The sequence below is a fragment of the Pleurodeles waltl genome, chromosome 6, assembly GCF_031143425.1.
Source record: "Pleurodeles waltl isolate 20211129_DDA chromosome 6, aPleWal1.hap1.20221129, whole genome shotgun sequence".
In the NCBI taxonomy this organism is placed as follows: Eukaryota; Metazoa; Chordata; class Amphibia; order Caudata; family Salamandridae; genus Pleurodeles; species Pleurodeles waltl.
The window spans coordinates 1,590,515,936-1,590,543,741 of record NC_090445.1 but is presented as its reverse complement, the minus strand read 5'-3'; the positions used below and the strand labels follow the sequence as shown (position 1 = coordinate 1,590,543,741).

The 27,806-nt window shown below is 48.5% G+C and overlaps 1 protein-coding gene across 1 annotated transcript in view; it reads right to left on the bottom strand.

Moving 5' to 3' along the window:
- LOC138301185 (ectonucleoside triphosphate diphosphohydrolase 8-like) overlaps nt 1–27,806 on the bottom strand; it is a 362,446-nt gene that overhangs the window by 57,789 nt on the left and 276,851 nt on the right. Inside the window, exons 5-7 of the mRNA XM_069241410.1 lie at nt 27,533–27,692; nt 4,362–4,592; nt 2,836–3,087 (exon numbers count right to left, since the gene is read on the bottom strand). Coding sequence (XP_069097511.1) covers nt 2,836–3,087; nt 4,362–4,592; nt 27,533–27,692 — 643 coding nt within the window. The remainder of the gene's footprint in view (nt 1–2,835; nt 3,088–4,361; nt 4,593–27,532; nt 27,693–27,806) is intronic.

Here is a 27,806-nt window from a genome sequence, read left to right as displayed (position 1 = left end):
GACATAGCTGTTTGCTCTAACATGGCAGGAACTTTGACAGCTTCCCCAAGTCTGAGCAAACACTCCGGTTCCAGCGTGCAAGAGCTGTCAAAGTGCTCACGCCCGCTGGAAGCAAAGGTTTCATCTCTTTCCCTGCTTGCAGAGATATGTACAGGGCAAGGGATGAAACTACCACTCTTGCACACAGGGAGCTGGATGTTTAGCAGCTCCCTGAGTGCAAGAGCAATGCTGGCTCCCGCAGGAGGCAGGGAGGCAGTGGGGAGCTTGAGGCTCCCTGTGGTCCCATTTCACACTGGGTGCCCTGGGGGCACCCATGAGACATGGCCGGGCCCTAGGGGATGGGGTCACCGGGGGCCAAAATTGGCCTAAGGTGGGGGGGTGTGCAATCCCCCTCCCCTATTGAATAAAGGCCGGGCCCCGGGGGATGAGTTCCTAGGGCCAAAGTCAGCCCAGGGTGGAGGGGGGCTGCACGGCCCCTTCCCTAGAGTCCATCGCTCTCTCTTTAAATGCTAGTATGCAACTGTGCAAATCATCTGAAAGCTGCGTCTGCTTGGCCCCGCACTATCTACCTTATTTGTATGCATATGTCTTCCCATCCTTTTGCCAGGATGATGGACAGCTTACCAAAGGCACCCAAATGCGTTTCCCTCTGATTTTGGTGGCGCGTTCTTGATGCAAAGGAATGGGAATATGAGGACATCTCCACAAAACAAAGAAGCACTTACGTCAAATAGATAAGAGGAAGGAGACTGGTTTGCTGGGGATTTACATCTTTGTAGTCTTGTTGGCCTCTCTATTGAAGGATTCATGTTATCACAGAATTCTAGAGAAAGATGCAACAGGAACAATCATGTTGCAAAAACACACACAAGGTCACTGGTAACATTTCCTTGTGCTACATTACACAGCTATAGTGTAGAATACATACTGGACATTTACACGAAGAGGCAGAAAGAACTCCACTTGGGTAGATATTTTGTGTAAAGCTGTGGACTCTTTGGATAAAAGGGCAGGTGAGGTTCCTTTGTGGCTGGAGTCACTCACACAGCTACTGACACACCCACACAAACACTCACTCACAGACGCACCCACTCACTCATACAATCACATACCCACTCAGGCACTCATGTACCCACTCACAGACTCACTCAGACACTCGTGCTCCCCCTTACAGATCCACTCAGACATTTATGCACCCACTCACAGACCCTCTCAAACATTCATGCACCCATTCACAGATCCACTCAGGCTCATGCATCCACTCACAAACCCACTCAGAGACTCATACACTCACCCACAGATGCATTCAGAAACGTATGCACTCAGACTCATGTAACCACTTACAGGCCTACTCAGACACTTGTGCACCCACTCACAGACCCACTTAGCCACTCACGCACCCAATCACAGACTCACTCAGAGAGTCATGCATCCACTCACAGACCCACTCAGATCCTCACACCCACTCACAGACCCACTCAGAGATTAACGCACTCACTCACAGACCCACTCAGACACTCACGCACCCAGTCACAGACCCACTCAGACACTCATGCACCCACTCACAGACCATTCGGAGACTCACGCATCTACTCACAGACCCACTTAAAAACTCATGCACCCACTCACAGACCCACACAAACATTCATGCACTCACTCACAGACCCACTCAGACTCTCACACACCCACTCACAGACCCACACAGTCACACATCCACTCGCAGAGACACTCTTTCACCCACTCTTACACCCAGAGACTCTCTCTCACACCTACTCTCACACCCAGACAGACACTCTCACACCCACATAGACCCTCTCACACCCATTCTCCCACCCAGACAGACACTATCACACCCACTGTCACACCCTGAGACACCCTCTCACACCTATTCTCACACCCAGAGAGACAGGCCAAATGCCGTGTGGGCACAGGGTTAGGTGGCTATGGGGGTTGGCTGCAGGTTCTGTGACCAACCCCCGCCTCGTATGGCCTTTGGCTGTGTGCAGCTTGGGGTGGGTGGTTATAGGGGATTGGCCGCAGAGCTTAGGCAAGGGCCATGCCCTCAGCCAACCCCTGCCACGCATGTCCTCACTATGCACTGCTAATTACCCCAGATATTACAGCACTCATGACAACTTTTATAACATCAATAAAAATATCAATTAAAATATTTGCAGTCAAATTATTGAAAAAAGACTGTGCATAGCGAGGGTGTGAGTTATAGTTACCGTAGGGCACGAGTTATAGTTACTTGAAATAACTCTAACAATAACTGCTGAATTTCTATGGTTTTGTGCAAGTAAATTCAGAACCTAACTAACCTTGGTTTTGTTAAGTGACTTTCTATGTTTTTTTAAATTCTATTTCCTAACTATAAGGTCCCTGTAACCTTTGTTTTTTAGTGAATATATTATTATTTTTTTTCACTAAAAACAAAGGTTACAGGGACGTTACAGTTAGGAAATAGAATTAAAAAAACAAATATATATATATATACATGCAACCCCATGGAAAAGTGAAAGAAATTAGTATTATATTGCTGTACCACGATAAGTAGTCCCCAATAAAGATTTATTTTCTCTCAAAAGGTATATAATAATACTGATGTTACTACAACAACAGCTAGTACTACCAGCAATAATAATAACAGCAATCCTATTAAAACGATAACAATAATAATAAACTTTACGAAACAGTAGAAATTCCATGTTTGGTACTGCAGTGGTTGCACCACAAATAAGATGCACCCTAGATAAGTGAAATTGTAATATAAACAATTATACGGAGGAAGGCAGCAGGTAACAGGAAGCAGATATAGAGAAGAGAGTTTCTTACATAGAAGTCTCCGGTCAGTGGGGGAGGGTAGACATTGAATTCGCAGTCCGTCCCACATGCTGCAAAATTGAAGATCTCCTGTATCGTATTTTGACACACCGTGGGATCCCCGGTTCCTTTGATGGTGATCTGTGCTGTCAAGTCACCAGATGTTGTGTTAAGACAAGGGCTGTTGTATAGCGAACTCAAGGTGATGTTGGTGGTGTATCCTGTGGGATAGCAGGGGTGGTCGATGTTGGAGGATTTCTGGGTCTGTAGAGAAGAGGACTCTTTGTTAAGTACAGTTGCATATCAGTGCTGCAGTCTTCCACTGCTTACCATTTGGTGCCCCCATAACAAAGTCACCATCTTATGTTGAGGAGGAGACATCCCTGTGAACCACATCTAATCTATTTTTTGGGACAACTACTTGACTCAACATTTTTCCCAAGAGGCCGATTCATCAATGGCTGTTAATATTCCCCATTTTAAGGCCAGTGACTCACTGTGTGTGAACATCAACACAACAATATCCTGGGTTCTGCTCCATTACGAAGAAGTGTCTAGAAAACTCACCCAAGACAGAGACTTCTCCACTGTCAATCCTCAGCCAGGCCAGGTGTGTTCATTTTTACTATTCCCCCATTTTCTACTATTGCCATTTTCTTCTTACTACCCTCTCTTCTTTCTTAACAACCAAAGGCATTGCAAGCTGGACCGTCCTTTTAAAACATGCCCTGCTGCCAACAATGATACTTGGTTTTAGTATAGCTCTAAGAAAAGGAGCTAGCATTTGGCATTCTCTTCACATGACACTGCATAACATTTCTATTTCAATCCCTCACTTTCCTGAGGGGGCTCTTTACAAGCGAGTGGGGCCAGACAGTACCTAAGTCTCTTGATATACTATAGAGCACACAGGAAAACTTTTTTATGTACTATTTTGGAAACTCCCACTTTTGGATGGCATTATCTTTTTAAGGCAGTTTACCTCTTTTTACAAAGAGTATTTTTTTAGTTTCTTGAGAAAACAATTCACCACTCAAACCAATATGCAATAAGTAAGTCTCTTGAAACTGCTTCTGCCAAAATACTCAGTATTTCTTTCAAATAACTGAAGTGAATGTTCATTATCTTTGGCTTCTAAGGCACAAATACTCAAAAAGGTTGAGTTTTTCTGTCCATGTCCAGTTTGCCTGATTGGCAGCTAGTGAGGGCAGATTCATTCATATGAGAGACGTCAGCTGACGTCAGGCTCAGACTCTGACTCCTACCAAACTTTAAAAACATCAGCCTGCATAGAAGCATCCCACTTTCCCGTTAAAGGTGAAGTCAGAAATGAGGTTGATCCATGTTCACAAGTGTAAGCCTTGACTAGTCTGGTTGTCTATGAACATAAATCATGGTAGGCTTCCTGTTGGTTTGTTTACCTCTTCATGCAGGAGTATAACAACACAGAGGCCCTGACTGTGTGGATGGAGAACAACTTGTGAAGGTATGATAATGAAATGTTTCCCCACCATACACCCCACAAGTTAAATACTCACCTCCCTTAGCTTCGCAAGCAGCAGTTTCAGGGCCTGATCTTTTCCGTAGCAGAGGTAACTGTGCGTGAAGACTGTGTAGTTGTAGCCGTACAGCTTGAAGACCGCTTCTGTGCTTTTGTTTGTTATCGCGACTTTAGGGCTGAAGGTCATCTGAGTTGATGCTCCACCAAGGTCCATTGCTCCGTACGTCTCGCCTTGACTTGGATGGACCCATTTACCGGCGAAGGAACACTGATGTCCAGACGTGCACCAGGTACATAAGGACACATAGATAGAGTGTACATGGACACATGGGAATTATCGCATGCAAACAAGAATACACATGTATGCGAATTCACGAACACACATGGAAATAAAGAGGCCATCATTACATAAACACATGTACATATACATAAATGTAAGCGTTCACATACATGCACAAGGATAGGCACAGAAATGCACAGTAAATGCACATAGGTGTTGAACACAGAAATGTGCATGTACACAAATACACACATGCCAACACATATGTACAGGGATATTTACACACAAACACAGTGTACCGGGATTCACAAGCAAACACATGAACACACAAACACAGAAGTGTGCAGTGGGTTGTGAAGGCAAACATAAACAACACGTGCATACAAATAAATACATTTATGTACGAAAAAGCATGTTATTGGGCACCAGACACATAGAAGTATACAGATACATACACACATGTATAGGTATTCAAGTACAGACAGAATATACAGGTATGAAAGTTTGAACAGACACAGAAAAACAGAAAATGATTACAATTAGAAAAAAGATAAAAAATGACAATAAGCCAGCAGCATTAATTAGACGCAAACAAATGTGTACTCAAACCCTACCCGGACATGCCCTTCCTCACTTGATGGGCTTTTTGGTAATGAAAGACGACTCGTGCAATTCAAAGCACTCACCTTCTCTAAGAGGCTGGACTGAAAGAGATGACCTGTTTTAGAGACGCGTTCCTTGCAACTAAAGTGTTAGGACCCAAAGCCCTAAGCTTAAATGTCGGGAATTGGCTGTTAGTGACAATGTTGGCTACGTCAGAGTTTACAGACACATTCCAACACACTGAGAGATCTTAATGCCTTCACCAAAGCATCTTAATGGCCCGTTATGAAGCAGTGGAAGGCCGTACATCAATGGTGCCAGGTTAACTTGGAATTCTGTCCACCATCTTGTGGGAGAATACTCACCACACCTAAATATTCTGGAAAGCCCATGCTGTGATTCCTCCTGGACAAAAGGATTTAGAATTGCCAACCTATCTGCTACCATGTAGTGTCTAGTGCCTGAATGAGGTCCATGATCTGCCAGTGGTACCCAATAAAGTTTGCATCCCTCCAACAAGGTTCTGAGGTTTTGCTCTTCCGCTGGCACAAGAAAGAAAATCATAGGGAAGAGCAAGTTGCTTACCTTTGGTAACGCTTTTTCTGGTGGATACATTAGCTACCTGTGGATTCCTCACCTAATGAATTCTCCCGAAGCGTAGCATTCGACGGAAACTTCTCTCCAGCTCTGCACGTCGGCGAGGACGTCACAATTGCCCAAATCCACGCGGCTCCGCCTGATGTCATCGGGGCAATAAGAGGCCCTCGCCGGCGTGCTGACATCAGTTTACGCCATTTTTGACGTGCCTTTGAGACAAATAGATAAACATTGGTATTCCAAACACTTCATAACTGTATCCAATAAACCTTTATGGAAAAAGTAACAGCAAATAATAGAAACGATACCAATGCACAAAAGTTCTGCACCATTATGAACAAATATCAGAACTTGCAAAATAAACAGAAATACAACTATATATATATATATATATATATATATATATATATATATATATATATATATATATATATATATATATATATATATATATATATATATAAATAAATGTATAACCCCATAATACAGAAAGAATAAAATACACAAATGCATACCCAAGGACAACGGGGAGGTGGGAGGGACCGTGAGGAATCCACAGGTAGCTAGTGTATCCACCAGAAAAAGCATTACCGAAGGTAAGTAACTTGCTCTTCTGATGGTTACAACTACCTGTGGATTCCTCACCTAATGAATAGAGTCCCAAAGCAGTACCACCTCGGAGGAGGGTGTCTGTCTGGTCATACCAAGAACTCCTGCAGCACAGACCGCGCAAAATGGCCATCCCTCCTCACCTCTGAATCCAAGCAATAATGCTTTACAAAGGTGTGGAGGGAAGACCAAGTTGCGGCCTTACAAATGTCCACCACTGGAACACCTCTAGACAGGGCCGATGTGGTTGACTTGGCCCTGGTGGAATGGGCTCTGATCCCCTCAGGAGGATCCTTCTTCGACTATGAATAACATATCTTAATACAAAGAACGACCCACCTGGATAGCGTTCGTTTGTGGACGGCCTTCCCTTTCCTTTTCCACACGTATCCAATAAAGAGTTGGTCATCCAAGCGGAACTCTCTTGTCCTGTCTATATAAAAGCTGAGAGCCCTCCTAGGGTCCAGTCGATGGAGTCTCTCCTCCTCCTTAGATGGATGCAGAAGAGGGTAGAATGTCGAGAGAGTGATGGATTGTCCCAAATGAAACGGAGACACTACATTGGGGAGGAAAGCCGCCCTGGACCTCAGAACCACTTTGTCCTTTTGAAAGGTTGTAAAAGGTGGGTGAACAGAAAGCGCCTGAAGCTCACTCACATGTCTAGCCGACGTGATGGCCGTCAGAAACACAGTTTTTGGAACCCAAAACCTTAAAGGGCAAGAATGAAATGGCTCAAAAGGAGAGCCCGTCAAAAAGGTTAACACCAGATTTAAATCCCACTGGGGCATGATAAACAGAGTGAGAGGAAACCTATTGGTAAGCCCCTTCAAAAACCTTAACACTAAAGGGGATTTGAACAAAGAGGGTTGATCAGGAAGACATAAGACGGCCGAAAGAGCCAAAAGATAGCCTTTGACAGTGGCCACAGCGCAACCTTGCCGCACCAACGACAAAGCAAACATCAATATATCTGACAGATGGGCACTTAAGGGATTCATTTGTTGCTCTCCACACCAATGAACGAATTTAGCCCAGCTGCCCGCATAGACAGACTTGGTGGAGTGTCGCCGGGCCGATAAAATAACTTTCACCACATCCGATGGGAGAGAAAAAGCACTCAGGATGCCCAGTTCAATCTCCAGGCATGAAGGTGCAGGCTCTGGAGGTGGGGGTGTAGAACCTGCCCCTGCGACTGCAAGAGGAGGTCTGCCCTGTGAGGGAGACAGAGCGGAGAGCACAGTGAGAGTTGGAGTAGGTCTGCGTACCACACCCTTTGCAGCCAATCCGGAGCTATCAGAATGACTCGGGCCCGGTCTTGGCGAATCTTCCTCAAAACCAGAGGAATCAAGGGTATGGGGGGAAACGCGTAAAGCAACTGGTCGCACCAGGACATCTGAAACGCGTCCCCCAACGCCCCCTGCATTGGATACTGAAGGCTGCAGAACAACGGGCAGTGCGCGTTCTCCCGAGTGGCAAATAGGTCTATCCGGGGAAAACCTCACATCCGAAAGATGTAAAGAACCAGATCCGGATGAAGACGCCACTCGTGATCGTCTGAGAAGAGGCGACTCAGACTGTCCGCATGCACGTTTTGAACCCCGGCCAGGTGGTTTGCTATTACGCAAAGCCGATGGTCCTGTGCCCAGGACCAGAGCCGCAGAGCCTCTCTGCAGAGAAGGTATGACCCTACTCCTCCCTGCTTGTTGATGCACCACATTGCGGTCGTGTTGTCCATCAGGACTTGAACCGACTGACCGCAAAGGGAAAGGAGGAAGGCCTTGAGGGATAAACAAATCGCCAGCAGTTCCAGCAGATTGATATGAAACATCTGCTCCACTGGAGACCAACGACTCTTGATCTCTGGGTCCCCCAGATGAGCTCCCCACCCCAAAGTGGAGGCATCCGTTATCATTGTGGTCACTGGAGGAGGCAGTGAAAACAGCTTTCCTTGAGGCAGGTTGCCGCCCGTAGCCCACCATTGTAGATCCACAGCAGTGTCTCTGTAGATCTTTATCGACTCCTCGAGATCCCCTTTGTGTTGAAACCACTGCCTGCGGAGGCACCACTGAAGAGCCCTCATGTGCCAGCGTGCATGAGTGACCAACAGAATGCAAGAAGCAAAGAAACCGAGCAACCGAAGAACCCTGAGAACTGGAACAACTGCTACTTCTTGAAACATCGGAATCAACGCCTGAATGTCCTGAAACCGCTGTGGTAGAGGAAAGGCCAGATTCAATGTAGTGTCCAGTACTGCCCCTATGAACAGGAGGCATTAAGAGGGCTCCAGGTGAGACTTGGGCACATTTATTGAAAAGCCCAGACTGAACAACAACTGGGTTGCCAGTTGCAGATGATGCAACACAAGCTCCTGAGACTTGGCTTTGATCAACCAATCATCCAGGTAAGGGAATACCACTATACTTTTCCTTCTGAGATCTGCTGCAACAACTGCCATCACCTTCGTGAAGACCCGAGGTGCGGAAGTAAGACCAAAAGGAAGGACCGCAAACCGGTAGTGTTGCGGCCCTACCACAAAACGGAGATACTTCCTGTGTGACTTGAGAATGGGAATATAGAAATAAGCATCCTGCAAGTCGACCGACACCATCCAATCCTCCTTGTTCAACGCCATAAGTACCTGTGCTAGAGTTAGCATTTTGAATTTCTTCTGCTTGAGGAACCAATTCAAAATCCTCAGGTCCAAGATAGGTCTCAAACGACCATCCTTTTTGGGGATCAGAAAGTACCTTGAATAACATCCCTGACCCCTCTCCTGCTTGGGAACCAACTCTACTGCACCTTTTGACAATAGGGACAGAACCTCCTGTTCTAGCAACAGGAGATGATCTTCTGAACAAAAGGAAGGACGGGGAAGGAAGGGAGGAGGAATCTCCCGAAAGGGAAGGGCATAGCCTTTCTTTACCACGCTGATGACCCAGGAATCGGATGTTATGGACTCCCACATGGGAAGAAAAAGAGACAACCTTCCCCCTACCGGAGAGGCATGGGACGCGATGGTGATAGGACTAGGGCTGCTTTCCCTGTTGCCTCCCTCCTGAGGAACAGGAAGAGGAAGGATGCTGCTGCTGGGTGGCCCCTTTAGTGCGGACCCTACCCCGCCCCCTTAATGATCTTTAAGGGAGGCTCGAAGACTGCTGTCCTGCCTGCTGCGATCTCTCACGAAAGGAAGCCCCTCGTCCAAAAACTTGCAGGCGCCTAAAGGATCTAAATGGGGTCGAAACAGTCTGCAGGCGCAAGGATTTAGCAGTGGCCCTACACTACTTAAAGCGCTTTAGCGCAGTCAGCTTTAGAGCCAAACAATTTAGCAACCATCAAAAGGCAAGTCCAAGAGCGTGGCCTGAACATCTGATGAGAATCCAGATGTGCGCAACCTAGCATGGCACCTGGTGACAATAGAGGTCCCCATGGCCCTAGCAACAGAGTCCGTGGTATCCAGCCCTGACTGTATGACTTGCGTAGCCGCTGCCTGGGCATCCGAGAGTAGACCATGCAAGTCTTGGGGCATGTCCGGTAACGCTGTCTTTGCTGCATCCATTATTGCGTGAATGTATCTGCCAAGGATGCACGTAGCATTAGCAGATTTCAGTGCCATGCTACTCGAGGAGAAAACCTTCTTGGCTGACCGTTCCATACGATTGGACTCCCGGTCAGATGGTACTCCAGGAAAGGAGCCAGGAGCAGATCGTAAAGAACAGGATGCCTGTAAGACCAGACTCTCTGGAGACCGATGCTTAGAAAGAAATTTGGGGTCTCCAGGTGCAGACCTATACCGTCTGGCCACCGACCTGCTCACAGCCGACGAAGAAACAGGTTTCTTCCACACCTCTTCTATTGGTTCCATGAGAGCTTCATTGAATGGCAACAGTGGATCTGCAATGGCCGTGGCAGGATGAAGTACCTCCGTCAGGATGTTGGTTTTAACTTGCGCCGTAGGCAGGGGAAGTTCCAGGAAATCCGCAGCCTTCCTGATGACGGAATGAAAGGTGGCTGCTTCCTCTGTATACCCCCCTGGGAAGGCTAGATCCCACTCCGGGGAAGTATCCAATCCACTGGCCGTACCCAACCCTTGAAACTCACTCTAGGGCTCAGCAAATCTCCCCTTCCTCAAGGATCTGCTGCTGGTACTCTCTCTCCTCCAACAACCTGAGGGCCTTCCTCCTGGACCGCAATTTGGCCTCCAACCCCGGCGTCAACATGGAGTGCAACGACGTCGGCGAATGGTGCAGAGAAGGTGTCATTACAGGATCTCCGGATCCTCCCGACGCCGTAGATGGATCCATCGGCGCTGTGGATATACAACCTGCACCCATCCATGCCATTCGGCTTCGGGGCTCCTACATCTCAACGGATAACGGCGTCGAAGGACTCTCCCTCGACGTCGATGGCTGCACCGCCGGCACCGGCATAGTGTCTCCTGCCAGACAGAACGGCATAAACGGCATTGGCCTGTACGGAGCCGGAACGCCTAAGTTGAATGCCGGGAGACCAGTGGGGCTAGCCGGCGCACCACCTCCCGGAGCCATGTTCTGGAAAATAGTTAACATGGCATTTAGAAATGCCGCCGGATCCGTACCCGGAGCCGGGAATGCAGGATAGCCCTGAGGAGCCGGCGCCGGACTCGAATCCTGTGCGCCTGGATGCCCCAGGGAGGCTTGTTGACTCTGAGCCTCCACCACCTCAAAGACCGATGGCGCCGGGGATTACTGCGGAGTCAGTGGTTGAGGAGACACTGTCGGGCTGACCTCCCAGGACTTACGGCATTGGGTCGACAGAGACCTCGACTCCGACCGGCTTCTGGATCGACGCCTGGAGTCACGATGATGCCGCTTCTTGTGACTTGACTTCCCCGACGATGATCTATGGTGCAGTTTTCTCTCCTTCTTAGCTTTGGCTAAGAACAATTTAGCCTCACGTTCCTTCAAGGCTTTAGGGTTCATTTTTTGGCATGAACCACATTCCTGGACATCGTGATCTGAACTCAGGCACCAAAGACAGTCGTTATGGGGGTCAGTTACCGACATCCGACCTCCGCATTCTCTGCAGGGCTTGAAGCTTGACTTCTTCGGGCCGACATGTCGACAAAAAACACAAAGTATCCCTTCCGAACAGCAAGCGATACAGGTAGCTGGAAAAGTAACCGTTATGGACGGCACGGAAAAAAGGGAACTGATGTCAGCACGCCGGCGAGGGCCTCTTATTGCCCCGTTGACGTCAGGCGAAGCCGCGTGAAGTCGGGCAATTGTGACGTCCTCGCCGACGTGCAGAGCTGGAGAGAAGTTTCCGTTGAATGCTACGCATGGGGAGAATTCATTAGGTGAGGAATCCACAGGTAGTTGTATCCATCAGAAGTGTTGGATATTGACATTTAGAAATTGTTGTTTAAGTAGATAGTGGAACTGGCTGGTTTTACCAGAGGTGGAGTTTGAGGTAACTCGGCTTCTGTTTATTCATTGTGTTGTACAAGAAATTAGGAAGTTTTGTCTTATCTTGAATGTGAAAAGGATAAACAAATGTATTCTTCTGGTCCATTTCAAAATGGAGACTCAGGGGCAGGTCAGGGGACTTTGACATTGATTGACATAAGGAATACATGCCATAACAATTGTATTCTGCCTTGATACCGTGGAGCTCTCCAATTTGAAGCGTGAATATAACACTTCCAGTTTGTTGTTCTCGCTTTTCACTGCAAGCTGGCTTCCATATTGTTTAAAATATATTTGCTTGTATGGTTTGTTCCTACACGTGTTCATAATACACCTCTGTCTCGAGCACTGGTTTTGTTCATGATCCCCCATCAGCCCAGATGGCTTTAAAAATTCTGCACCGTCATGGCTTGCTAATCAACCTGTAAAAATCTCACCTGGTACTGTGTACCTTGCTGACGATAGATGGTATTGGTGATGTACTGTTGTCAGATGTGGGACCATTCTTCTCACAGGAAGTTAGGATCAATTTTTAGCAGATCAATCTGTTAACGTTAGCACAGAATGACCAGATTGGTTCTGGGTTCTGGTCAGGGGTTAAATCTCATCAACATTGTTTCTAGCATGTTGTACACATTTACATGTGAAGTGGCTAACAAGGCTCTTAGTGTTTCACTGGGATCTCAAAACTCCAGACTTTCAAATACATAATGATGACCATAAGAGGCAAGCTGTACCCTTCAGAGGAGCCCCAATCAGGGTGAAATCAGTTTTGTGTTGCTTGTGTTCCGGTTCAAGGAGGGCCTTGCTTAGCAATTTAGGCTGGACTGTTCCTAATGGAGTCAAGACTGATTTGCATATGGCTGGGTCTAATCTGAGGAGGTATGGTGTGCAAAAGAATGATAGGTTGCAATGCTAACCCAAGTTATTGCCGATGATTAGACTTATTGCAAGCATCCTCCGATCATCTTTCGTGTGTGGCTGAGGGTATGCCCAGATGTGGATCCTTTGCCCATTATGCCTCTGGGACCAAGAAGCACTTAACTGAAAAGCCCTAATCAGGCCAAAGCCAGTCTTGGGTTGCTTGTGTTTCGGTTCAGACAGGACATAGTCCAGCAGTTCAGGATGGACTGTTCCAAATGGAGCAGGGTCAAGGCTGATTTGCAATTGGCTGGATCTAATTGAGGGGTGAGTAAAAGAACAATGGGTTTGAATGCTACCCTGAGCGATTGCCAGTGATTAGGCTAATTGCAAGCATTCTCCCATCACCTTTTGTGTGTTTGACTTCTGTCAATCAGCAGTTCCATGCTTTATTCGTATACTTCAGGATGGCTTATAAGCGTTAAAGGCATCATGACAGACCACATGTGGTTCGAGTTGACTCCTCAATGCAAGAAAATTTAGGGAATGTTAACGAATGTGATGAGGAAGAGATGACTCTGTGAAATGTAAACTACAACTAAGGTTCTGATTACAAGTGATGCGGAACAGAATTCCCTACTGGGATTCCGCTCTGCTCAATTATAAGAGGGCCAGTGTTCCCACGCCCAGGAACATTGGACCTGATTTTACTGGCCAGAAAAGGCTGGTTTGAATTCCAGATCCGTTCCTGGCCCCTTCCTGACCCAAAGCCAAATTATTGGGGGAGCATGTATTGCTCCCCGCCGCCTTGTGATGTTTTTCCCTTCTCTCCTAACTACACAAGGTCTCTGATCTCTTTATTAATTTCACTATAAAAACATACATTAGAGTTAGAGGGCAGGAATACTGCACATCACTTCTTGGCTTCAAACCATGCCATTTCAAATATACAATAAAGTGTACACAATGCAGCAGTATCAGTGTGCTTTTTCCTGCCAGGGCAATGGATAATGTTTAAAGATACTTACCGAACTACAAAGACTCCAGCAACCAGTGCAAAGACAAGTGAATGGCAAAGTTCACCTAAAAAACTATACCCTCAATCAACGAGAGAGGGGAGGAACAAGAGGGGCTAGGGTATCGAGAGTTCCACCATCCTAACCATAAAATAAATAAAAAAGACAACTAGTAGTGTATCCTAGGATAAAGTTGTGCCTCCTTACTTCGTCAAAGGTCAGAACCTGTGGTAGCAGCTACTCCTAGGTATATCTTCCACATCTCAACAAGGAGAGAATAGCGCCCTGTATTTGAGACGGTTGCTCCCATGCACAGCCCCTTTTATCCCATCCATGATGATACCATCACTGTGTATTTTCAGGAATCGTAGTCCATAGTAAAGTGCCAAAAGTGCACAGCCCTGTTTATGGCATTATGCATGTTACCTTTGATGAAGTAAGGAGGAAAGACTTGATAATGGGTTATACAGACTTCACACAGAGACAAGAGGGCCTGATTTAGATATTGGTGGAGGGGTACTCCGTCACAACGGTGATAGATATCCTGTCCGCTGAAATCTAAATCCTCTTTTGTCTAATGGGATTTAGATTTCGGCAGACAGAATATCCATCACCACTGTAACAGAGTAACCCCTCCACCAATATCTAAATCAGGTCCCTAATCTTTGTCACTAATGCCCTTGTGTGACTTCAAGGAGACCTACAATATCTATCTCCATGTGCCATCCACGTCCCATAATTAGGGGTAAGACTGAAGTATGTATGCTTAGGATACATGAGGGACTATATGCACTTTATCAAATTTTGTGTGATGTGTTTTGTTCACATTTGCATTTGCTGTGTCACTTTTGCACAAGCATGTAGTGATACATAATTGCTTTTAATGCTAGAATCCTTTTGTTAACTCATTTGTTTTCTTCTTTTTTCGCCTTGTGTGTCTCATGTTTTGTTTTAATGTCGATTTCAGGCTTCACAGCTGCAAAAAACATGAGTATAAGATTGCTCTAGTGCTTGAGTGTACTGAATGCTGTATGAATGGAAGATTATTAATCGTTTGAGGATTCAGGTCCTGATGAATGCCAAAAACTCTGTTGGGGCTCCTAGGCCGAAACATGTTGATCACAATGATCTGGAGTAATAATTCTCCCAGGCATCATGCATGAGATATTTTATTCATCTCATTGATATTCCATTAGTAAAGGTGTAGTAGAGATACCTTGGAGATTTGTAAACCATACTGTTTTGGACCCTTTCTTCATGAGAATGCTCATAAGGCACTGCCTATGAACATAGGAAGCCCGCTCACCGTTATAATGATTTTTGGTGAATGAGGAAGCCCAGTTATGAAGCATGACACCTGGGTACTGTGTGAGGATTTGCCCACTATTTTTAAAAAATATGTCCACTCCATTGTTCCTAGGGTAAACTACTAGTTTATCAGAATACTAGAGTTTCCCAGTAACAAATGGCTTCCACTGAATGTCCCTTATCTTCATGCACTATGTTTAGAATGCCTGTTGAGGGTGTACATCAATAAATTTGCAGCATATTTAGTTTACAGCAAATTTGCTATCACTGATGGCTGGAAGATACCAAAACAAGCAAATATTATCAGAGACTGCCCGGTTTTTATGAGAAGACACTAGACGAACAAGTTCCTTACCTTCGGTAACGAATTATCTGGTAGAGACTATATCTAGCTGCAGATTTCTTACCTTAGAATTCCCTGGCGTCAGCTTCAAATCCGGAATTTTTCTGCTGAGCAGTACCCTGCGAGCGCCGTCGGGTGGTGTCGTTGGGATCCGCGTGCGTCGTCCAGCTCCGCGTGGTGTCGTCGGCATTGTTGGAGCCATCTATGATGTCACAGTTGTGTATATAGACGCCACCTATGCGCATGTACGTCAGTTCTTTTCCCACAACTTTCCACGCCAGAAGCGCAGAGTCATGGAAGAACTAACAGTTATGGATTTTAGCTTTTTCACTTGACTGTTTGACGTAAAAAAAAATGCACATGCAAAAATGCCAAAAATATATATAAATAATTATATATATGTATACATATATCTCTGCAGAGCCGGGAGGCTTGGGAGGGTGTAAGGAATCTGCAGCTAGATATAGTCTCTACCAGATAATTCGTTACCGAAGGTAAGTAACTTGTTCATCTGATAGAGACTTCTAGCTGCAGATTCTTTACCTTAGAATAGATGAATAAGTTACTTACCTTCGGTAACGCTTTTTCTGGTGGATACAGTAACTACCTGTGGATTCCTCACCTAAAGAATTCTCCCCTCGTGCCAGCCTCGACGGAAATTTCTTCTAGCTCTGCACGTTGACGATGATGTCACAATCGCCCGACTCCACACAACACCGTATGACATCATCTAGGCAATAAGAAGCCCTCGTCGACGTGCAGACGTCAGTTATCACCATTTTTTACGTGCCATAGAGGCGAACAGGTTAACCTTAAAGAGATCACAGTCACATCAAATGAATAAAAACAGAACATTTATTATATACAAAAGTAAAATATGTCATTCAAGTCCAAACATGTTTTCCTTGAACTATCTAAATTAGAGAAAGAAATGTATATACAGATGCCACAACTATATACATGATTCAGGTATATACAAATATACAAGGCAAAGGATGCTCACCTATGGATTTCATGGTATGACCAGTCAGGCAACGGGGAGGCAGGTGGGACTGTGAGGAATCCACAGGTAGTTACTGTATCCACCAGAAAAAGCATTACCAAAGGTAAGTAACGTATTCTTGTGATGGACACACCTACCTGTGGATTCCTCATCTAAAGAATAGAGTCCCAAAGCAGTACTACCTCTGGAGGTGGGTGCCCGAATGGTCAAACCAAGAAATCCTGCAGCACCGAGCGAGCAAAATGGCCATCCCTCCTAACCTCAGAATCCAAACAGTAATGTTAAACAAAAGTATGGAGGGACGCCCAAGTCGCTGCCCTGCAGATATCAGCCACAGGAACACCCCTAGCCAAAGCCCAAGAAGCAGCCTTAGCTCTGGTGGAGTGGGCACGAAGCCCCACAGGTGGTTCTTTCTTCGCCAAAGAATAACAAATTTTAATACATAGAATGACCCACCTGGATAGCGTTCTCTTCTGGACAGCTCTACCTTTCCTCTTCCCCACGTATCCAACGAAGACCTGATCATCTTGCCTGAACTCCTTCGTCCTGTCGACATAGAAGCTCAGCGCTCTTCGTGGATCCAGCCGGTGGAGCCTCTCTTCCTCCTTGGATGGATGAGGTGGAGGGTAAAAGGAAGAGAGAGTAATAGACTGCCCCAGGTGAAAGGGTGTAACAACCTTCGGGAGGAAAGCCGCCTTGGTCCGTAACACCACTTTGTCTCTATGGAAAGAAAGGTATGGGGGCTCTACACTAAGAGCCTGAAGCTCACTGACCCTTCTGGCCGATGTTATGGCCACCAGGAACACAGTCTTGAGAACTAGCAACCGCAAAGAGCAAGAATGCATCGGTTCAAATGGGGACCCCATTAAAAATGTTAATACCAAATTAAGGTCCCACTGAGGTATAACAAATGGTAATGGTGGACATTTGTTAGTAAACCCCATTAGAAACCTTAAAACAATAGGAGATTTAAACAAGGAAGGCTGATCAGGAAGGCACAGAAAAGCCGACAGTGCAGATAAATAACCCTTGACTGTGGCAACCGCACAACCCTTCTGTGCCAGGCAAAGAGCAAATGACAATATGTCAGACAAACAAGCCTTTAAGGGATCAATTCTATTCTCTCCACACCAGCATACAAATTTAGCCCAACGACTTGCATAGATCGATTTGGTGGAGTGTCGCCTGGCCGATAAAATAACATCCACCACTTCTGGTGGGAGAGAAAAAGCACTCAGATTGCCCCGTTCAATCTCCAGGCATGAAGGTGCAGGCTCTGGAGGTGGGGGTGTAGAATCTGCCCCTGCGACTGCGAGAGGAGGTCCACCCTGTAAGGGAGACGGAGCGGAGGGCACTGAGAGAGTTGGAGAAGGTCTGAATACCACACCCTTCTTGGCCAATCCGGAGCTATTAAGATGACCTGGGCTCGGTCTTGACGGATCTTCCTCAGAACTCGAGGAATCAAGGGTATGGGGGGAAACGCGTAAAGCAACTGACCCTTCCAGGACATCTGAAACGCGTCCCCCAAAGCTCCTTGCACCGGATACTGGAGGCTGCAAAATAGCGGTTACTGTGCATTCTCCTGAGTTGCAAACAGATCTATCTGTGGATATCCCCACATCTGGAATATGTACAGAACCAGATCTGGATGAAGACGCCACTCGTGGTCGACAGAGTTGCGTCGACTGAGAACGACCGCACGCACGTTCAGAGCCCCGGCCAAATGATGTGCTACCAAGCAGATCTTGTGATCCTGAAGCCAGGACCAGAGTCGAAGAGCTTCTCTGCAGAGAAGATACAATCCCACTCCTCCCTGCTTGTTTATATACCACAATGCGGTAGTATTGTCCGTTAGGATCTGAACTGACTGACCGCGAATGGAAGGGAGGAAGGCCTTGAGAGCCAGACGTACTGCCCGCAATTCCAACAGATTGATGTGAAATCTCTGTTCCACTGGAGACCAAAGGCTTTTGACCTCAAGGTCCCCCAGATGAGCTCCCCACCTAGAGTGGAAGCACCCGTTACCACTGTGGCCACTGGTGGCGGCAGCGAGAACGGCCTTCCTTGTGACAGGTTGTCGACTGCTGCCCACCATTGAAGATCCACTGCAGTGTCTCTGGAGATCTTTATTGATTCCTCGAGATCTCCCTTGTGCTGAAACCACTGCCTGCGGACGCACCACTGAAGAGCCCTCATGTGCCAGCGTGCATGAGTGACCAGCAGTATGCAAGAAGCAAACAGACCGAGCAGACGAAGGACCTTGAGGACTGGAACTACTGCTCCATTTCGAAACATTGGAATCAACGCCTGGATGTCCTGAACCCTCTGGGGCGGAGGAAAGGCCCGATTCAATGTCGTGTCCAATACTGCCCCTATGAACAGGAGGCGTTGAGAGGGCTCCAGGTGAGATTTGGGCACATTGATTGAAAAACCCAGGTCATACAACAATTGAGTTGTCGACTGGAGATGAAGCCGCACGAGCTCCGGAATCTTGGCTTTGATCAACCAATCGTCCAGATAGGGAAACACCGCTATCCCCCTTCTTCTGAGCTCTGCCGCAACCACCGCCATCACCTTTGTGAAGACTCGAGGTGCTGAAGTAAGACCAAACGGGAGGACTGCAAACTGATAATGCTGCGATCCCACCACAAACCGGAGATACTTCCTGTGCGATCTGAGGATCGGAATATGAAAATATGCGTCCTGCAAATCGACAGACACCATCCAATCTCCTTCGTTCAACGCCAAAAGAACCTGTGACAGGGTCAGCATTTTGAACTTTTCCTGCCTGAGGAACCAATTCAAAGTCCTCAAGTCCAGAATTGGTCTTAACCGACCATCCTTTTTGGGGATCAGGAAGTATCTTGAATAACAGCCCTGACCCCTCTCTTGCTCGGGAACCAACTCTACCGAGCCTTTTGCCAATAGGGACAACACTTCCTGTTGTAATAACAGAAGATGGTCTTCCGAACAGAAGGATGGGCAGGGAGGGAAGGGAGGAGGGAGTTCCCGAAAGGGGAGAGCGTACCCCTTCTTCACAATGTCGATGACCCAAGAGTCCGTTGTTATAAACTCCCACATCGGAAGAAAATGGACAAGTCTACCCCCTACCGGAGACAAGTGGACAGGGAGTGGTGGAGGACTACGGCTGCTTTCCCTGCTGCACCCCTCCCGAGGAAGAGGCAGAGTGCTGCTGGGTGGCTCCTCTTGTTCGGACTCTGCCCCTGCCCCTGCCCCTGCCCCTGAAGGATCTGTATGGCAGGGAGCTTGCAGTTTGTTGTGGTCCTTGAAATCTGCCACGAAAGGAGGATCCACGTCCAAAACCCCTAGACCTCCTATAAGATCTAAAGGAGGATGAGGCAGCTGACTGAAGTCCTAGCGACCTCGCTGTGGCTCTGCTCTCCTTAAATCGTTCAAGAGCAGAATCTGTCTTTGTTCCAAAGAGTTTTTCGCCATCAAAGGGCAGATCCAGGAGAGTCGCCTGCACATCTGATGAAAAGCCAGACTAACGCAACCAAGATTGTCGTCTGGAAACTATGGTCGTGCCCATAGCTCTTGCCACTGTGTCTGAAGTGTCTAACCCAGACTGGATCACCTGTGTCGCCGCCGCCTGAGCGTCCGTCAGCAACTGTAACATTTCCTGGGACAAGTTTGGATGGCCTTTCGCTTCCTCCATAAGGGCGTGGATATAACGTCCCAAAATACAGGTCGCGTTAGTTGACTTTAAAGCCATACTACATGAAGAAAAGGCCTTTTTGGCAGAATGGTCCATTTTCTTCGATTCCCTGTCCGCAGGGGTTCCGGGAAACGAGCCAGGAGAGGATCTGGAAGAACAGGAGGCCTGAACCACTAAGCTCTCCGGTGTCGGATGCTTGGAGAGGAAGACAGGGTCAACTGGTGCCGCCCGATAGCGTCGTGCCACCGCTCTGTTGACAGCCGCTGAAGACACAGGTTTTTTCCAGATGTCTTTAATAGGATCTAGAAGAGCCTCATTAAAACGCAAGAGAATCTCTGCCGTCACAGAAGTTGGATGTAACACCTCCGTCAACAGGTTCCTCTTCACCTCCGCAGCAGGAAGAGGGAGATCTAAGAAGTCTGCAGCCTTTCATATCACTGCATGGAACGAAGCAGCTTCCGCAGTGTACTCCCCAGGGGAAGCTAGATCCCACTCAGGGGAGGTGTCGATGCCACTTGCAGTATCAAGTCCTAGAAAGTCACCGGAAGGCTCCAAGATCTCACCCTCTTCCAGGTGTTGTCTGCTGTATTCTTCCTCCTCCAGAAGGGGCAAAGCCAGACGTCTAGATCGAAGCCTAGATTCGAGACCTGGCGTCGATAAGGCGTCGGCTGACGCCGAAGATCTCTGTCAGCGCCGAACCTCGGATCCATCCGACGCCGGACCTTCCGGCTCCACAGGAACCTTGACTGTGGATTGGATCCGAGGTGAATCCATCGGCGCCATAGCAGGTCTCCTAGGCGACGTCAAGGGCATCGGCACCGGTTCAGCTGCAGTAGACAAAAATGGTGTGAAAGGCGTCGACTTATAAGACGCCGGAACACCCAAATTAAAGGCCAAAGGGCCCAACGGACCTGCTTGTCCTCCACTCGGCGCTATGGTGGAAAAAATATTAAACATGGCATTTAAAAAAGCCGCAGGATCGGTACCCGGCGCCGGGAAAGCTGGGTAATGCTGTTGCACCGGCGCCGGCATAGACGCCGTAGATGGACCAGATAACTCCTGGCTAGGAGAACCATCTGGTCGCTGAAGAGGCTCGACCTCGAAAACCGGACTAAGTGAAGTCGGAGTCGTAGGAGGTGGAGGGGTGACGGTCGGGCTAATCTCCCACGTCGGACGGCGCCGAGCTGACGGAGATGCTGATCTGGACCGGGACCGTCCCTTACTCGATCGGCGCCGGGAGTCGTGACGGCGCCGAGAGTCACCATGGCGATGATGAGCCCTCGAGGATCTTGAAGAGTACTCCCTCCGATGATGCCTCTCCTTCTTTTTCTTGGAACGTGGCAAGAACAATTTTGCCTCCCTTTCCTTGAGTGCCTTCGGGTTCATGCGCTGGCAGGAGCCGCATGACTCGACCTCATGGTCGGAGCTAAGGCACCAGAGGCAATTCTCATGGGGATCGGTAACCGACATTCGACCCCCGCACTGGTTACATGGCTTAAAGCCGGATTTCCTTGGCTGCGACATTGTAACCGTCGATTCCCAACTGTAGCTCCCTGTGAGCCTCGAAGAAAAAACTTTACTCTGAGGCACGGAAAAAAGGGAACTGACATCTGCACGTCGACGAATGCTTCTTATTGCCTAGATGACGTCATATGGCGTCGCGTGGAGTCAGGCAATTGTGACGTCATCGTCGACGTGCACAGCTAGAAGAAATTTCCGTCGAGGCTGGCGCAGGGGAGAATTCTTTAGGTGAGGAATCCACAGGTAGTTAGTGTATCCATCAGAAACCCAAGATATAACCCATTGCGGTGGGTCTGAAGGATATATTTTATACTAGGACGTCCTGCAGGACTGAGCGAGCAAAATGCCCCTCTCTTCTCACCTGGCTATCCAGGCAGTAGTGTGTTGCAAACATGTGCAAGGAAGCCCACGTTGCCGCCTGGCAGATGTCCAACACGGGCACACCACGAGCTAACGCAGTGGTAGCAGCTTTCCCTCTGGTAGAGTGAGCTCTGAAGCCCTCTGGAGACCGCTTCTTGGCCAAAACGTAGCAGATCTTTATACAGAGAACGACCCAGCGTGAAATGGACTGTTTCTGTACTGCCCGACCCTTCTTTGCACCAAAGTGGCCCACAAAGAGTTGGTTGTCCACCCGGAACTCTTTTGTGCGGTCAAGGTAGAACGATAACGCTCTTTTTGGGTCCAGTCGATGGAGACGCTCCTCTTCCTTAGAGGGATGCGGTGGTGCAAAGAAGGTGGGCAGGGTGATATATTGACCCAGATGGAAAGGGGTCACCATCTTGGGGAGGACAGAGGCATGAGTTCTTAACACTAACTTGTCAAGATATATCGTGAGATACAGTGGTTTTGAAGATAAAGCCTGCAGCTCACTCACTCTCCTGGCAGATGTAATTGCCACCAAAAAGGCTGTTTTAATAGTGAGCAGCCGGAGAGGACAGTTATGCAAGGGCTCGAAGGGAGCACACATTAGGAAGGTAAGAACAATATTAAGATCCCATTGAGGCATGACAAAAGGCACAGGTGGGAACAAATGCACCAGCTCTTTCACAAATCTTTGTACTATAGGTGACTTAAACAAAGATGGTTTATCGGGCAAGCGTAGAAAAGCCGATAAGGCAGCAGGATAGCCCTTAAGTGTCCCTAAGGAGCAACCCTGTTGGGCGAGAGATAGAATAAACAAAAGGATATTAAAAAGAGAAGAAGAAAGAGGATCTACAGGCCTCTCTGTACAATATGAAACAAAACGTTTCCATCTGCAGGTGTAAATCGACTTAGTAGAGGCACGCCTAGCCGCCAGAATGACATCACAGACTTCGGAAGGGAGGTCATAAACCATCAACTGTCGCCGCTGAACCTCCACGCATGAAGCCGCAAAGTTGACAGGTTCGGAAGGAGAACCTTCCCCTGCTGCTGCGAGAGAAGATCCTCCCGAAGAGGCAGTCTGATTGGAGGACTGATGCTCATTTTGAGAAGCTCTGGATACCAGACTCTTCGTGCCCAATCCGGACCCACTAGGTTTACATGGGCCCAGTCATTCTTGATTTTCTTGAGAACTCTGGGCAGAAATGGTATGGGCGGAAAGGCGTACAGGAGGCCTGAACTCCATTTGCGATGAAAAGCGTCACCTAGCGATAGCCCCCTTGGAAACTCCAATGCGCAAAACTGCTGACATTGTACATTCTCTACAGAGGCGAATAGATCTAACCAAGGCTCTCCCCACTGCTGAAAGAGTCCTTGTACCACCTCCGGATGGAGATACCATTCATGTTCCGCTAAACATTTTCGGCTGAGTTTGTCGGCCCTGGTGTTCAGAGAACCTGCCAGCTGTTGAACCACCAGGGTTATGCCCTGCTGTTCCAGCCATGTCAAGAGACGCAGAGCCTCTTGACAAAGGGGCCACGACCCCACACTGCCCTGCTTGCTGCAGTACCAGATCGCGGTGGTGTTGTCCGTGAACACCTGCACAACGTTCCCTTTCACAATAGGAAGAAATGCTTTTAATGCTAGTCGGATCACCCGAAGCTCCAGCAAGTTGATATGGAGCCCGGATCCTGCCAGAGACCAGTGACCTCTGATCTCCACCTCTCCCAGATGGCCCCATCCCAGAAGTGACGCATCTGTCACTACTGTGAGATCTGGTTGGGTAAGGGAGAAGAGTCTGCCTTTGACCCAATCGCAGTTCACCAACCACCACTGCAGATCCTTTGCAGTCCCCTCCGAGATCTGAACCACATCGGTAAGATACCCATGCTACTGTGCCCATTGGAACTTCAGGTCCCACTGCAGAGCCCTCATATGCCATCTGGCATGCTTGACCAACAGGAAGCCATGAGTCCCAGCAGCCTCAGAGTCTGTTTCACCGAAATCCAGGATAGAGGCTGAAACATTGGTATCATAACCTCAATATCCTGAACTCGCTGCTCGGGAGAATGGGTCTGATGCTGCACTGTGTCCAGAACAGCTGCAATAAAAGTGAGCTTCTGAGAGGGAGTCAGGTGTGACTTTGGCACATTGATAGTGAACCCTAGTGAATGCAGGAGGTTCGCCGTCATCTGGAGATGGTTGACGAGAGCCTGGGGCGTGGGAGCCTTCAACAGCCAATCGTCAAGGTAGCGGAAGACTGAAATCCCTGACCTGCGCAAATGAGCTGCCACCACGGCCATCACCTTTGTGAACATCCGAGGGGCACTGGTGAGACCGAAAGGGAGCACGGTAAACTGAAAGTGCTCGTGGCCCACCTTGAACCACAAGTAACACCTGTGGGCTGGCAGGATGGGGATACGAAAATACGTGTCCTGCAAGTCCAACGCTACCATCCAGTCTCCTTGATCTAGGGCAGACAAGAACTGAGCAAGAGTGAGCATCTAGAATTTCTCCTTCTTGAGGAAGAGATTGATGTCCCTTAAATCCAGGATAGGGTGAAGGCCTTGTTCTTTTTGGGAATCAGAAAGTAGCGGGAATAACAACCACTGCCTACTTTTGACATCGGGACCCTTTCTATGGCTCCCTTGGCCTAGAGAGCCGTAACATCCTTGTGGAGCAAAAACAGATGGTCCTCCATCAGCCCTTCTTTTGTCGGAGGGATAGAGGGAGGGAAAGACTGGAAGGGGATGGAGTTGCCCTTCCGTATGATCTGCAGAACCCATTTGTCAGTTGTGATGGAAAGCCAGTGGGGGGATGAAATGTAATCCTCCCTCCAACTGGACGGACGTGGTCCTGCAGAACCACACTAGGAGGGCTTGAGCGCAGTGGAGGGGGGCTGTGTGATGGCCGACCTCTGGCCAGACCCTCTGGGTCTGATGGTACCACGACCACGTCCTCTTCCGGGATGTTGTGAAGCCTGAGGACGGGTGCTAAACTGTGGCTGGTGTGGTACAACGCCCCTTCCCAAGCCTTGAAAGGGGCGAAAGACAGACTGCTGTTGTGCTGGCGCTGAAAGGCCCACGGATCTGGCCATAGCTCGAGAATCCTTGAACCTCTCAAGCGCAGAGTCTGCCTTCTCACCAAAAAGGCGAGAGACATCAAAATGCATGCCCATCAACCTTGACTGGACATCCCCCGAAAAGGCAGTTGAACATAGCCATGCGTGGCAACGTAGGGCCACTGACGATAAAATTGCTCTGCCCAGAGAGTCGGTCGTGTCCAATCCACACCTGATCGTAAACTTGGCTGCATCTCTCCCATCCTTGACAGCCTGGGTGAGAGTGTCCTGTGCGCCCTCCGGGACCTGGGGCAGCACCTGTGCCACCGTATCCCATAAAGTATGGGAAAAACAGCCCAAAAGGCAAGAGGTGTTTACGGACCTCAATGCCAGGCTAGTGGAAGGAAACATTTTCTTTCCAAGCTAGTCCAGCCTCTTGGATTCCCTATCCGGGTGAGCGGAAGGGAGGGCAACACAGGAAGTAGAGGTTTGGACTACCAAGCTCTCAGGGGTGGGGTGTTGGGTCAGGAAACTAGGGTCGCTCAGAGCAGATCTATGGCGGCGGCCGACTGTCCTATTCACAGGAGCCCCTGTCCTGGGTTTGGACCATGTACCCAGAAGGATGTCTGTTAGGGCCTCATTGAAGGGCAAAATCAGCTCTGATGTTGTTACCCCCGGTTAAAGCACCTCTCTCAGGAGATTCGTCCTGACTGGCACCATAGGCAAGTCTAGGTCCAGGACCTCAGCTGCCCTACGCACCACCATAGCATAAGAAGCTCCCTCCTCCGTAGCCACATTAGGAGGAGAGAGCATGCCAGTATCTGGAGATGTGTCCAGTCCACTGGCATCCCCTAGATCTTCAGACCAGTCCTGTTCCAGGTAATATTCCAAGGGGTCCTCAGACCCCTCCCATTCCTCTCCTGTGCCTGGCTGTTCTAAATAATGCTCAGACAATGATCTGGGCCGAATCAGCGCCGTTGAAGTCAGAGTCGGCGTCATACGACGTCGCTCCGGCGCTGGATCATCTGGAATGAGGATGGGGCTACCACCGGTGGGCGCCGGTGGTTGAGGAAGCGTCGTAGTTGGACCCGGCACCTGAGGAGGTTGACTGTGAGGGACCGGCGCCGGTCCGGATCCAGTATCGGATCCTGGGGTCACCACCGGCAATGAGGCCGAAGCTGCCGATGTCGAACCCAAAGGGGCCCCTGCTGACCACTCGGGCCCAAAGACCCACCCGAGGGTGTAGCCCGCTCAAAAACGAGACGCATGACCTTGTAAAATTCTTTTATTTGAGCGGGGGTCTCCCCGGACCCCAGAAAAGGGGTAAGACGCGAGTCAACCCTGGCGATGGCTCTGCGGAACTGCGCTTGGAACGTCAACGTTTCCTAGATGCCTCGTCGGCCGACAGGCATGGCGAAGTCGAAATCCGCTTGGACTTCGTCTTCTGCTTGTGCCTCTTACCTGAATGATCAGATGACCTCGAATGCGAGGAAGAGGACTTGGGGCTCTGGTAACAGTGCCACGACCGCTCCTACTGCGGGACCGTGACCTCCTCGGAGTCACGCCGACCGAAGACGGCTGTCGGGCCGCAAGAAGCTTAAGGGATCTCTCCCTCAAGGCCTTCGGAGCCATGGCCTGACAGTCGGAGAACAAGGTGGAATTGTGATCCTTCTCGAGGCACCAAAGGCAAACTCGGTGCAGGTCCGTCACTGACATGGTGCGATGACATGCACCACACAGCTTGAACCCAGTCTTTCTTGAAGACATGACTTCAAACAGTCAAAAAGATGAAAGGCCCTCGACGAACGTAAAAGAAAGGGTAGCTCTAATCCGGATCTGCGCTTAACTGGCGCGGAAGGAAAAGAACTGAAGTACACGTGCCGAGGTGGCGTCTATATAGACAACTGTGATGGGATAGACTGCTCCAACGACGCTGACGATGCTACGTGGAGCCGGATGACGAAAGGGGATCCAAACAACGCCACCCCACAGCAAGTGCTGGGTACTGCTCAGCAGAAAAATTCCGGATTCGAAGATGACGCCAGGGAATTCTAAGGTAAAGAATCTGCAGCTAGAAGTCTCTATCAGATAGGAATACTGCTGGCTGGTCCAGTGGCTCAGTTATTATCAGTGTAGCAGGTGCAGGAGCGCAGGAGCCCAGGGTTGTGAGGGTGTACTTTACCCAATAAAGACTGTATTTTACTACATTAACAGAGGGAAGGGAGGCTATTTCCCTTCTTTATATTATGGCCTCTGCCACCGTGCTGTGTTACTATCTGATGCCTCACAAGGGACAGAGGCTATCACATAGATATCAGGCTTAGACTAATATTAAGCTTGTTTAGCCCAGGCCTTTAAGATTGGCTAAAATGTGCTTGATTCTATCCAAGCCCTACAGACATTTTGTGGAACCAGTCTCTCAAATGATTTCCCAATTTCTTTCAAAGACCAGTCACTTTGAATATTCTAGAGAGAAGAGAGGCAATGTGATGAACTCTACACATACTGCATGACCAAGCCACTTACCGTAACAAAAGACTTAAGGAGGTAGTTGACTGTAATCCAGCCAAGCGATCCCTCCTCATTCCCAGTGAGAATCCGCGCCCCTCGGAAATTCAGGGGATACTCCTTCATGGTCTTCGAAACCTCATCGAGAACCTTGTCTGCCGCCACCATATCCTGTAGTCTGAATGATTCAATGAATTAGGATCCGATTCATCCCCATTGTGTCAATACTTCTTTTAAAAACACCTCAGACACAACCACTAGACTAGGAAGCAGATCCAAAGAACAATGACAT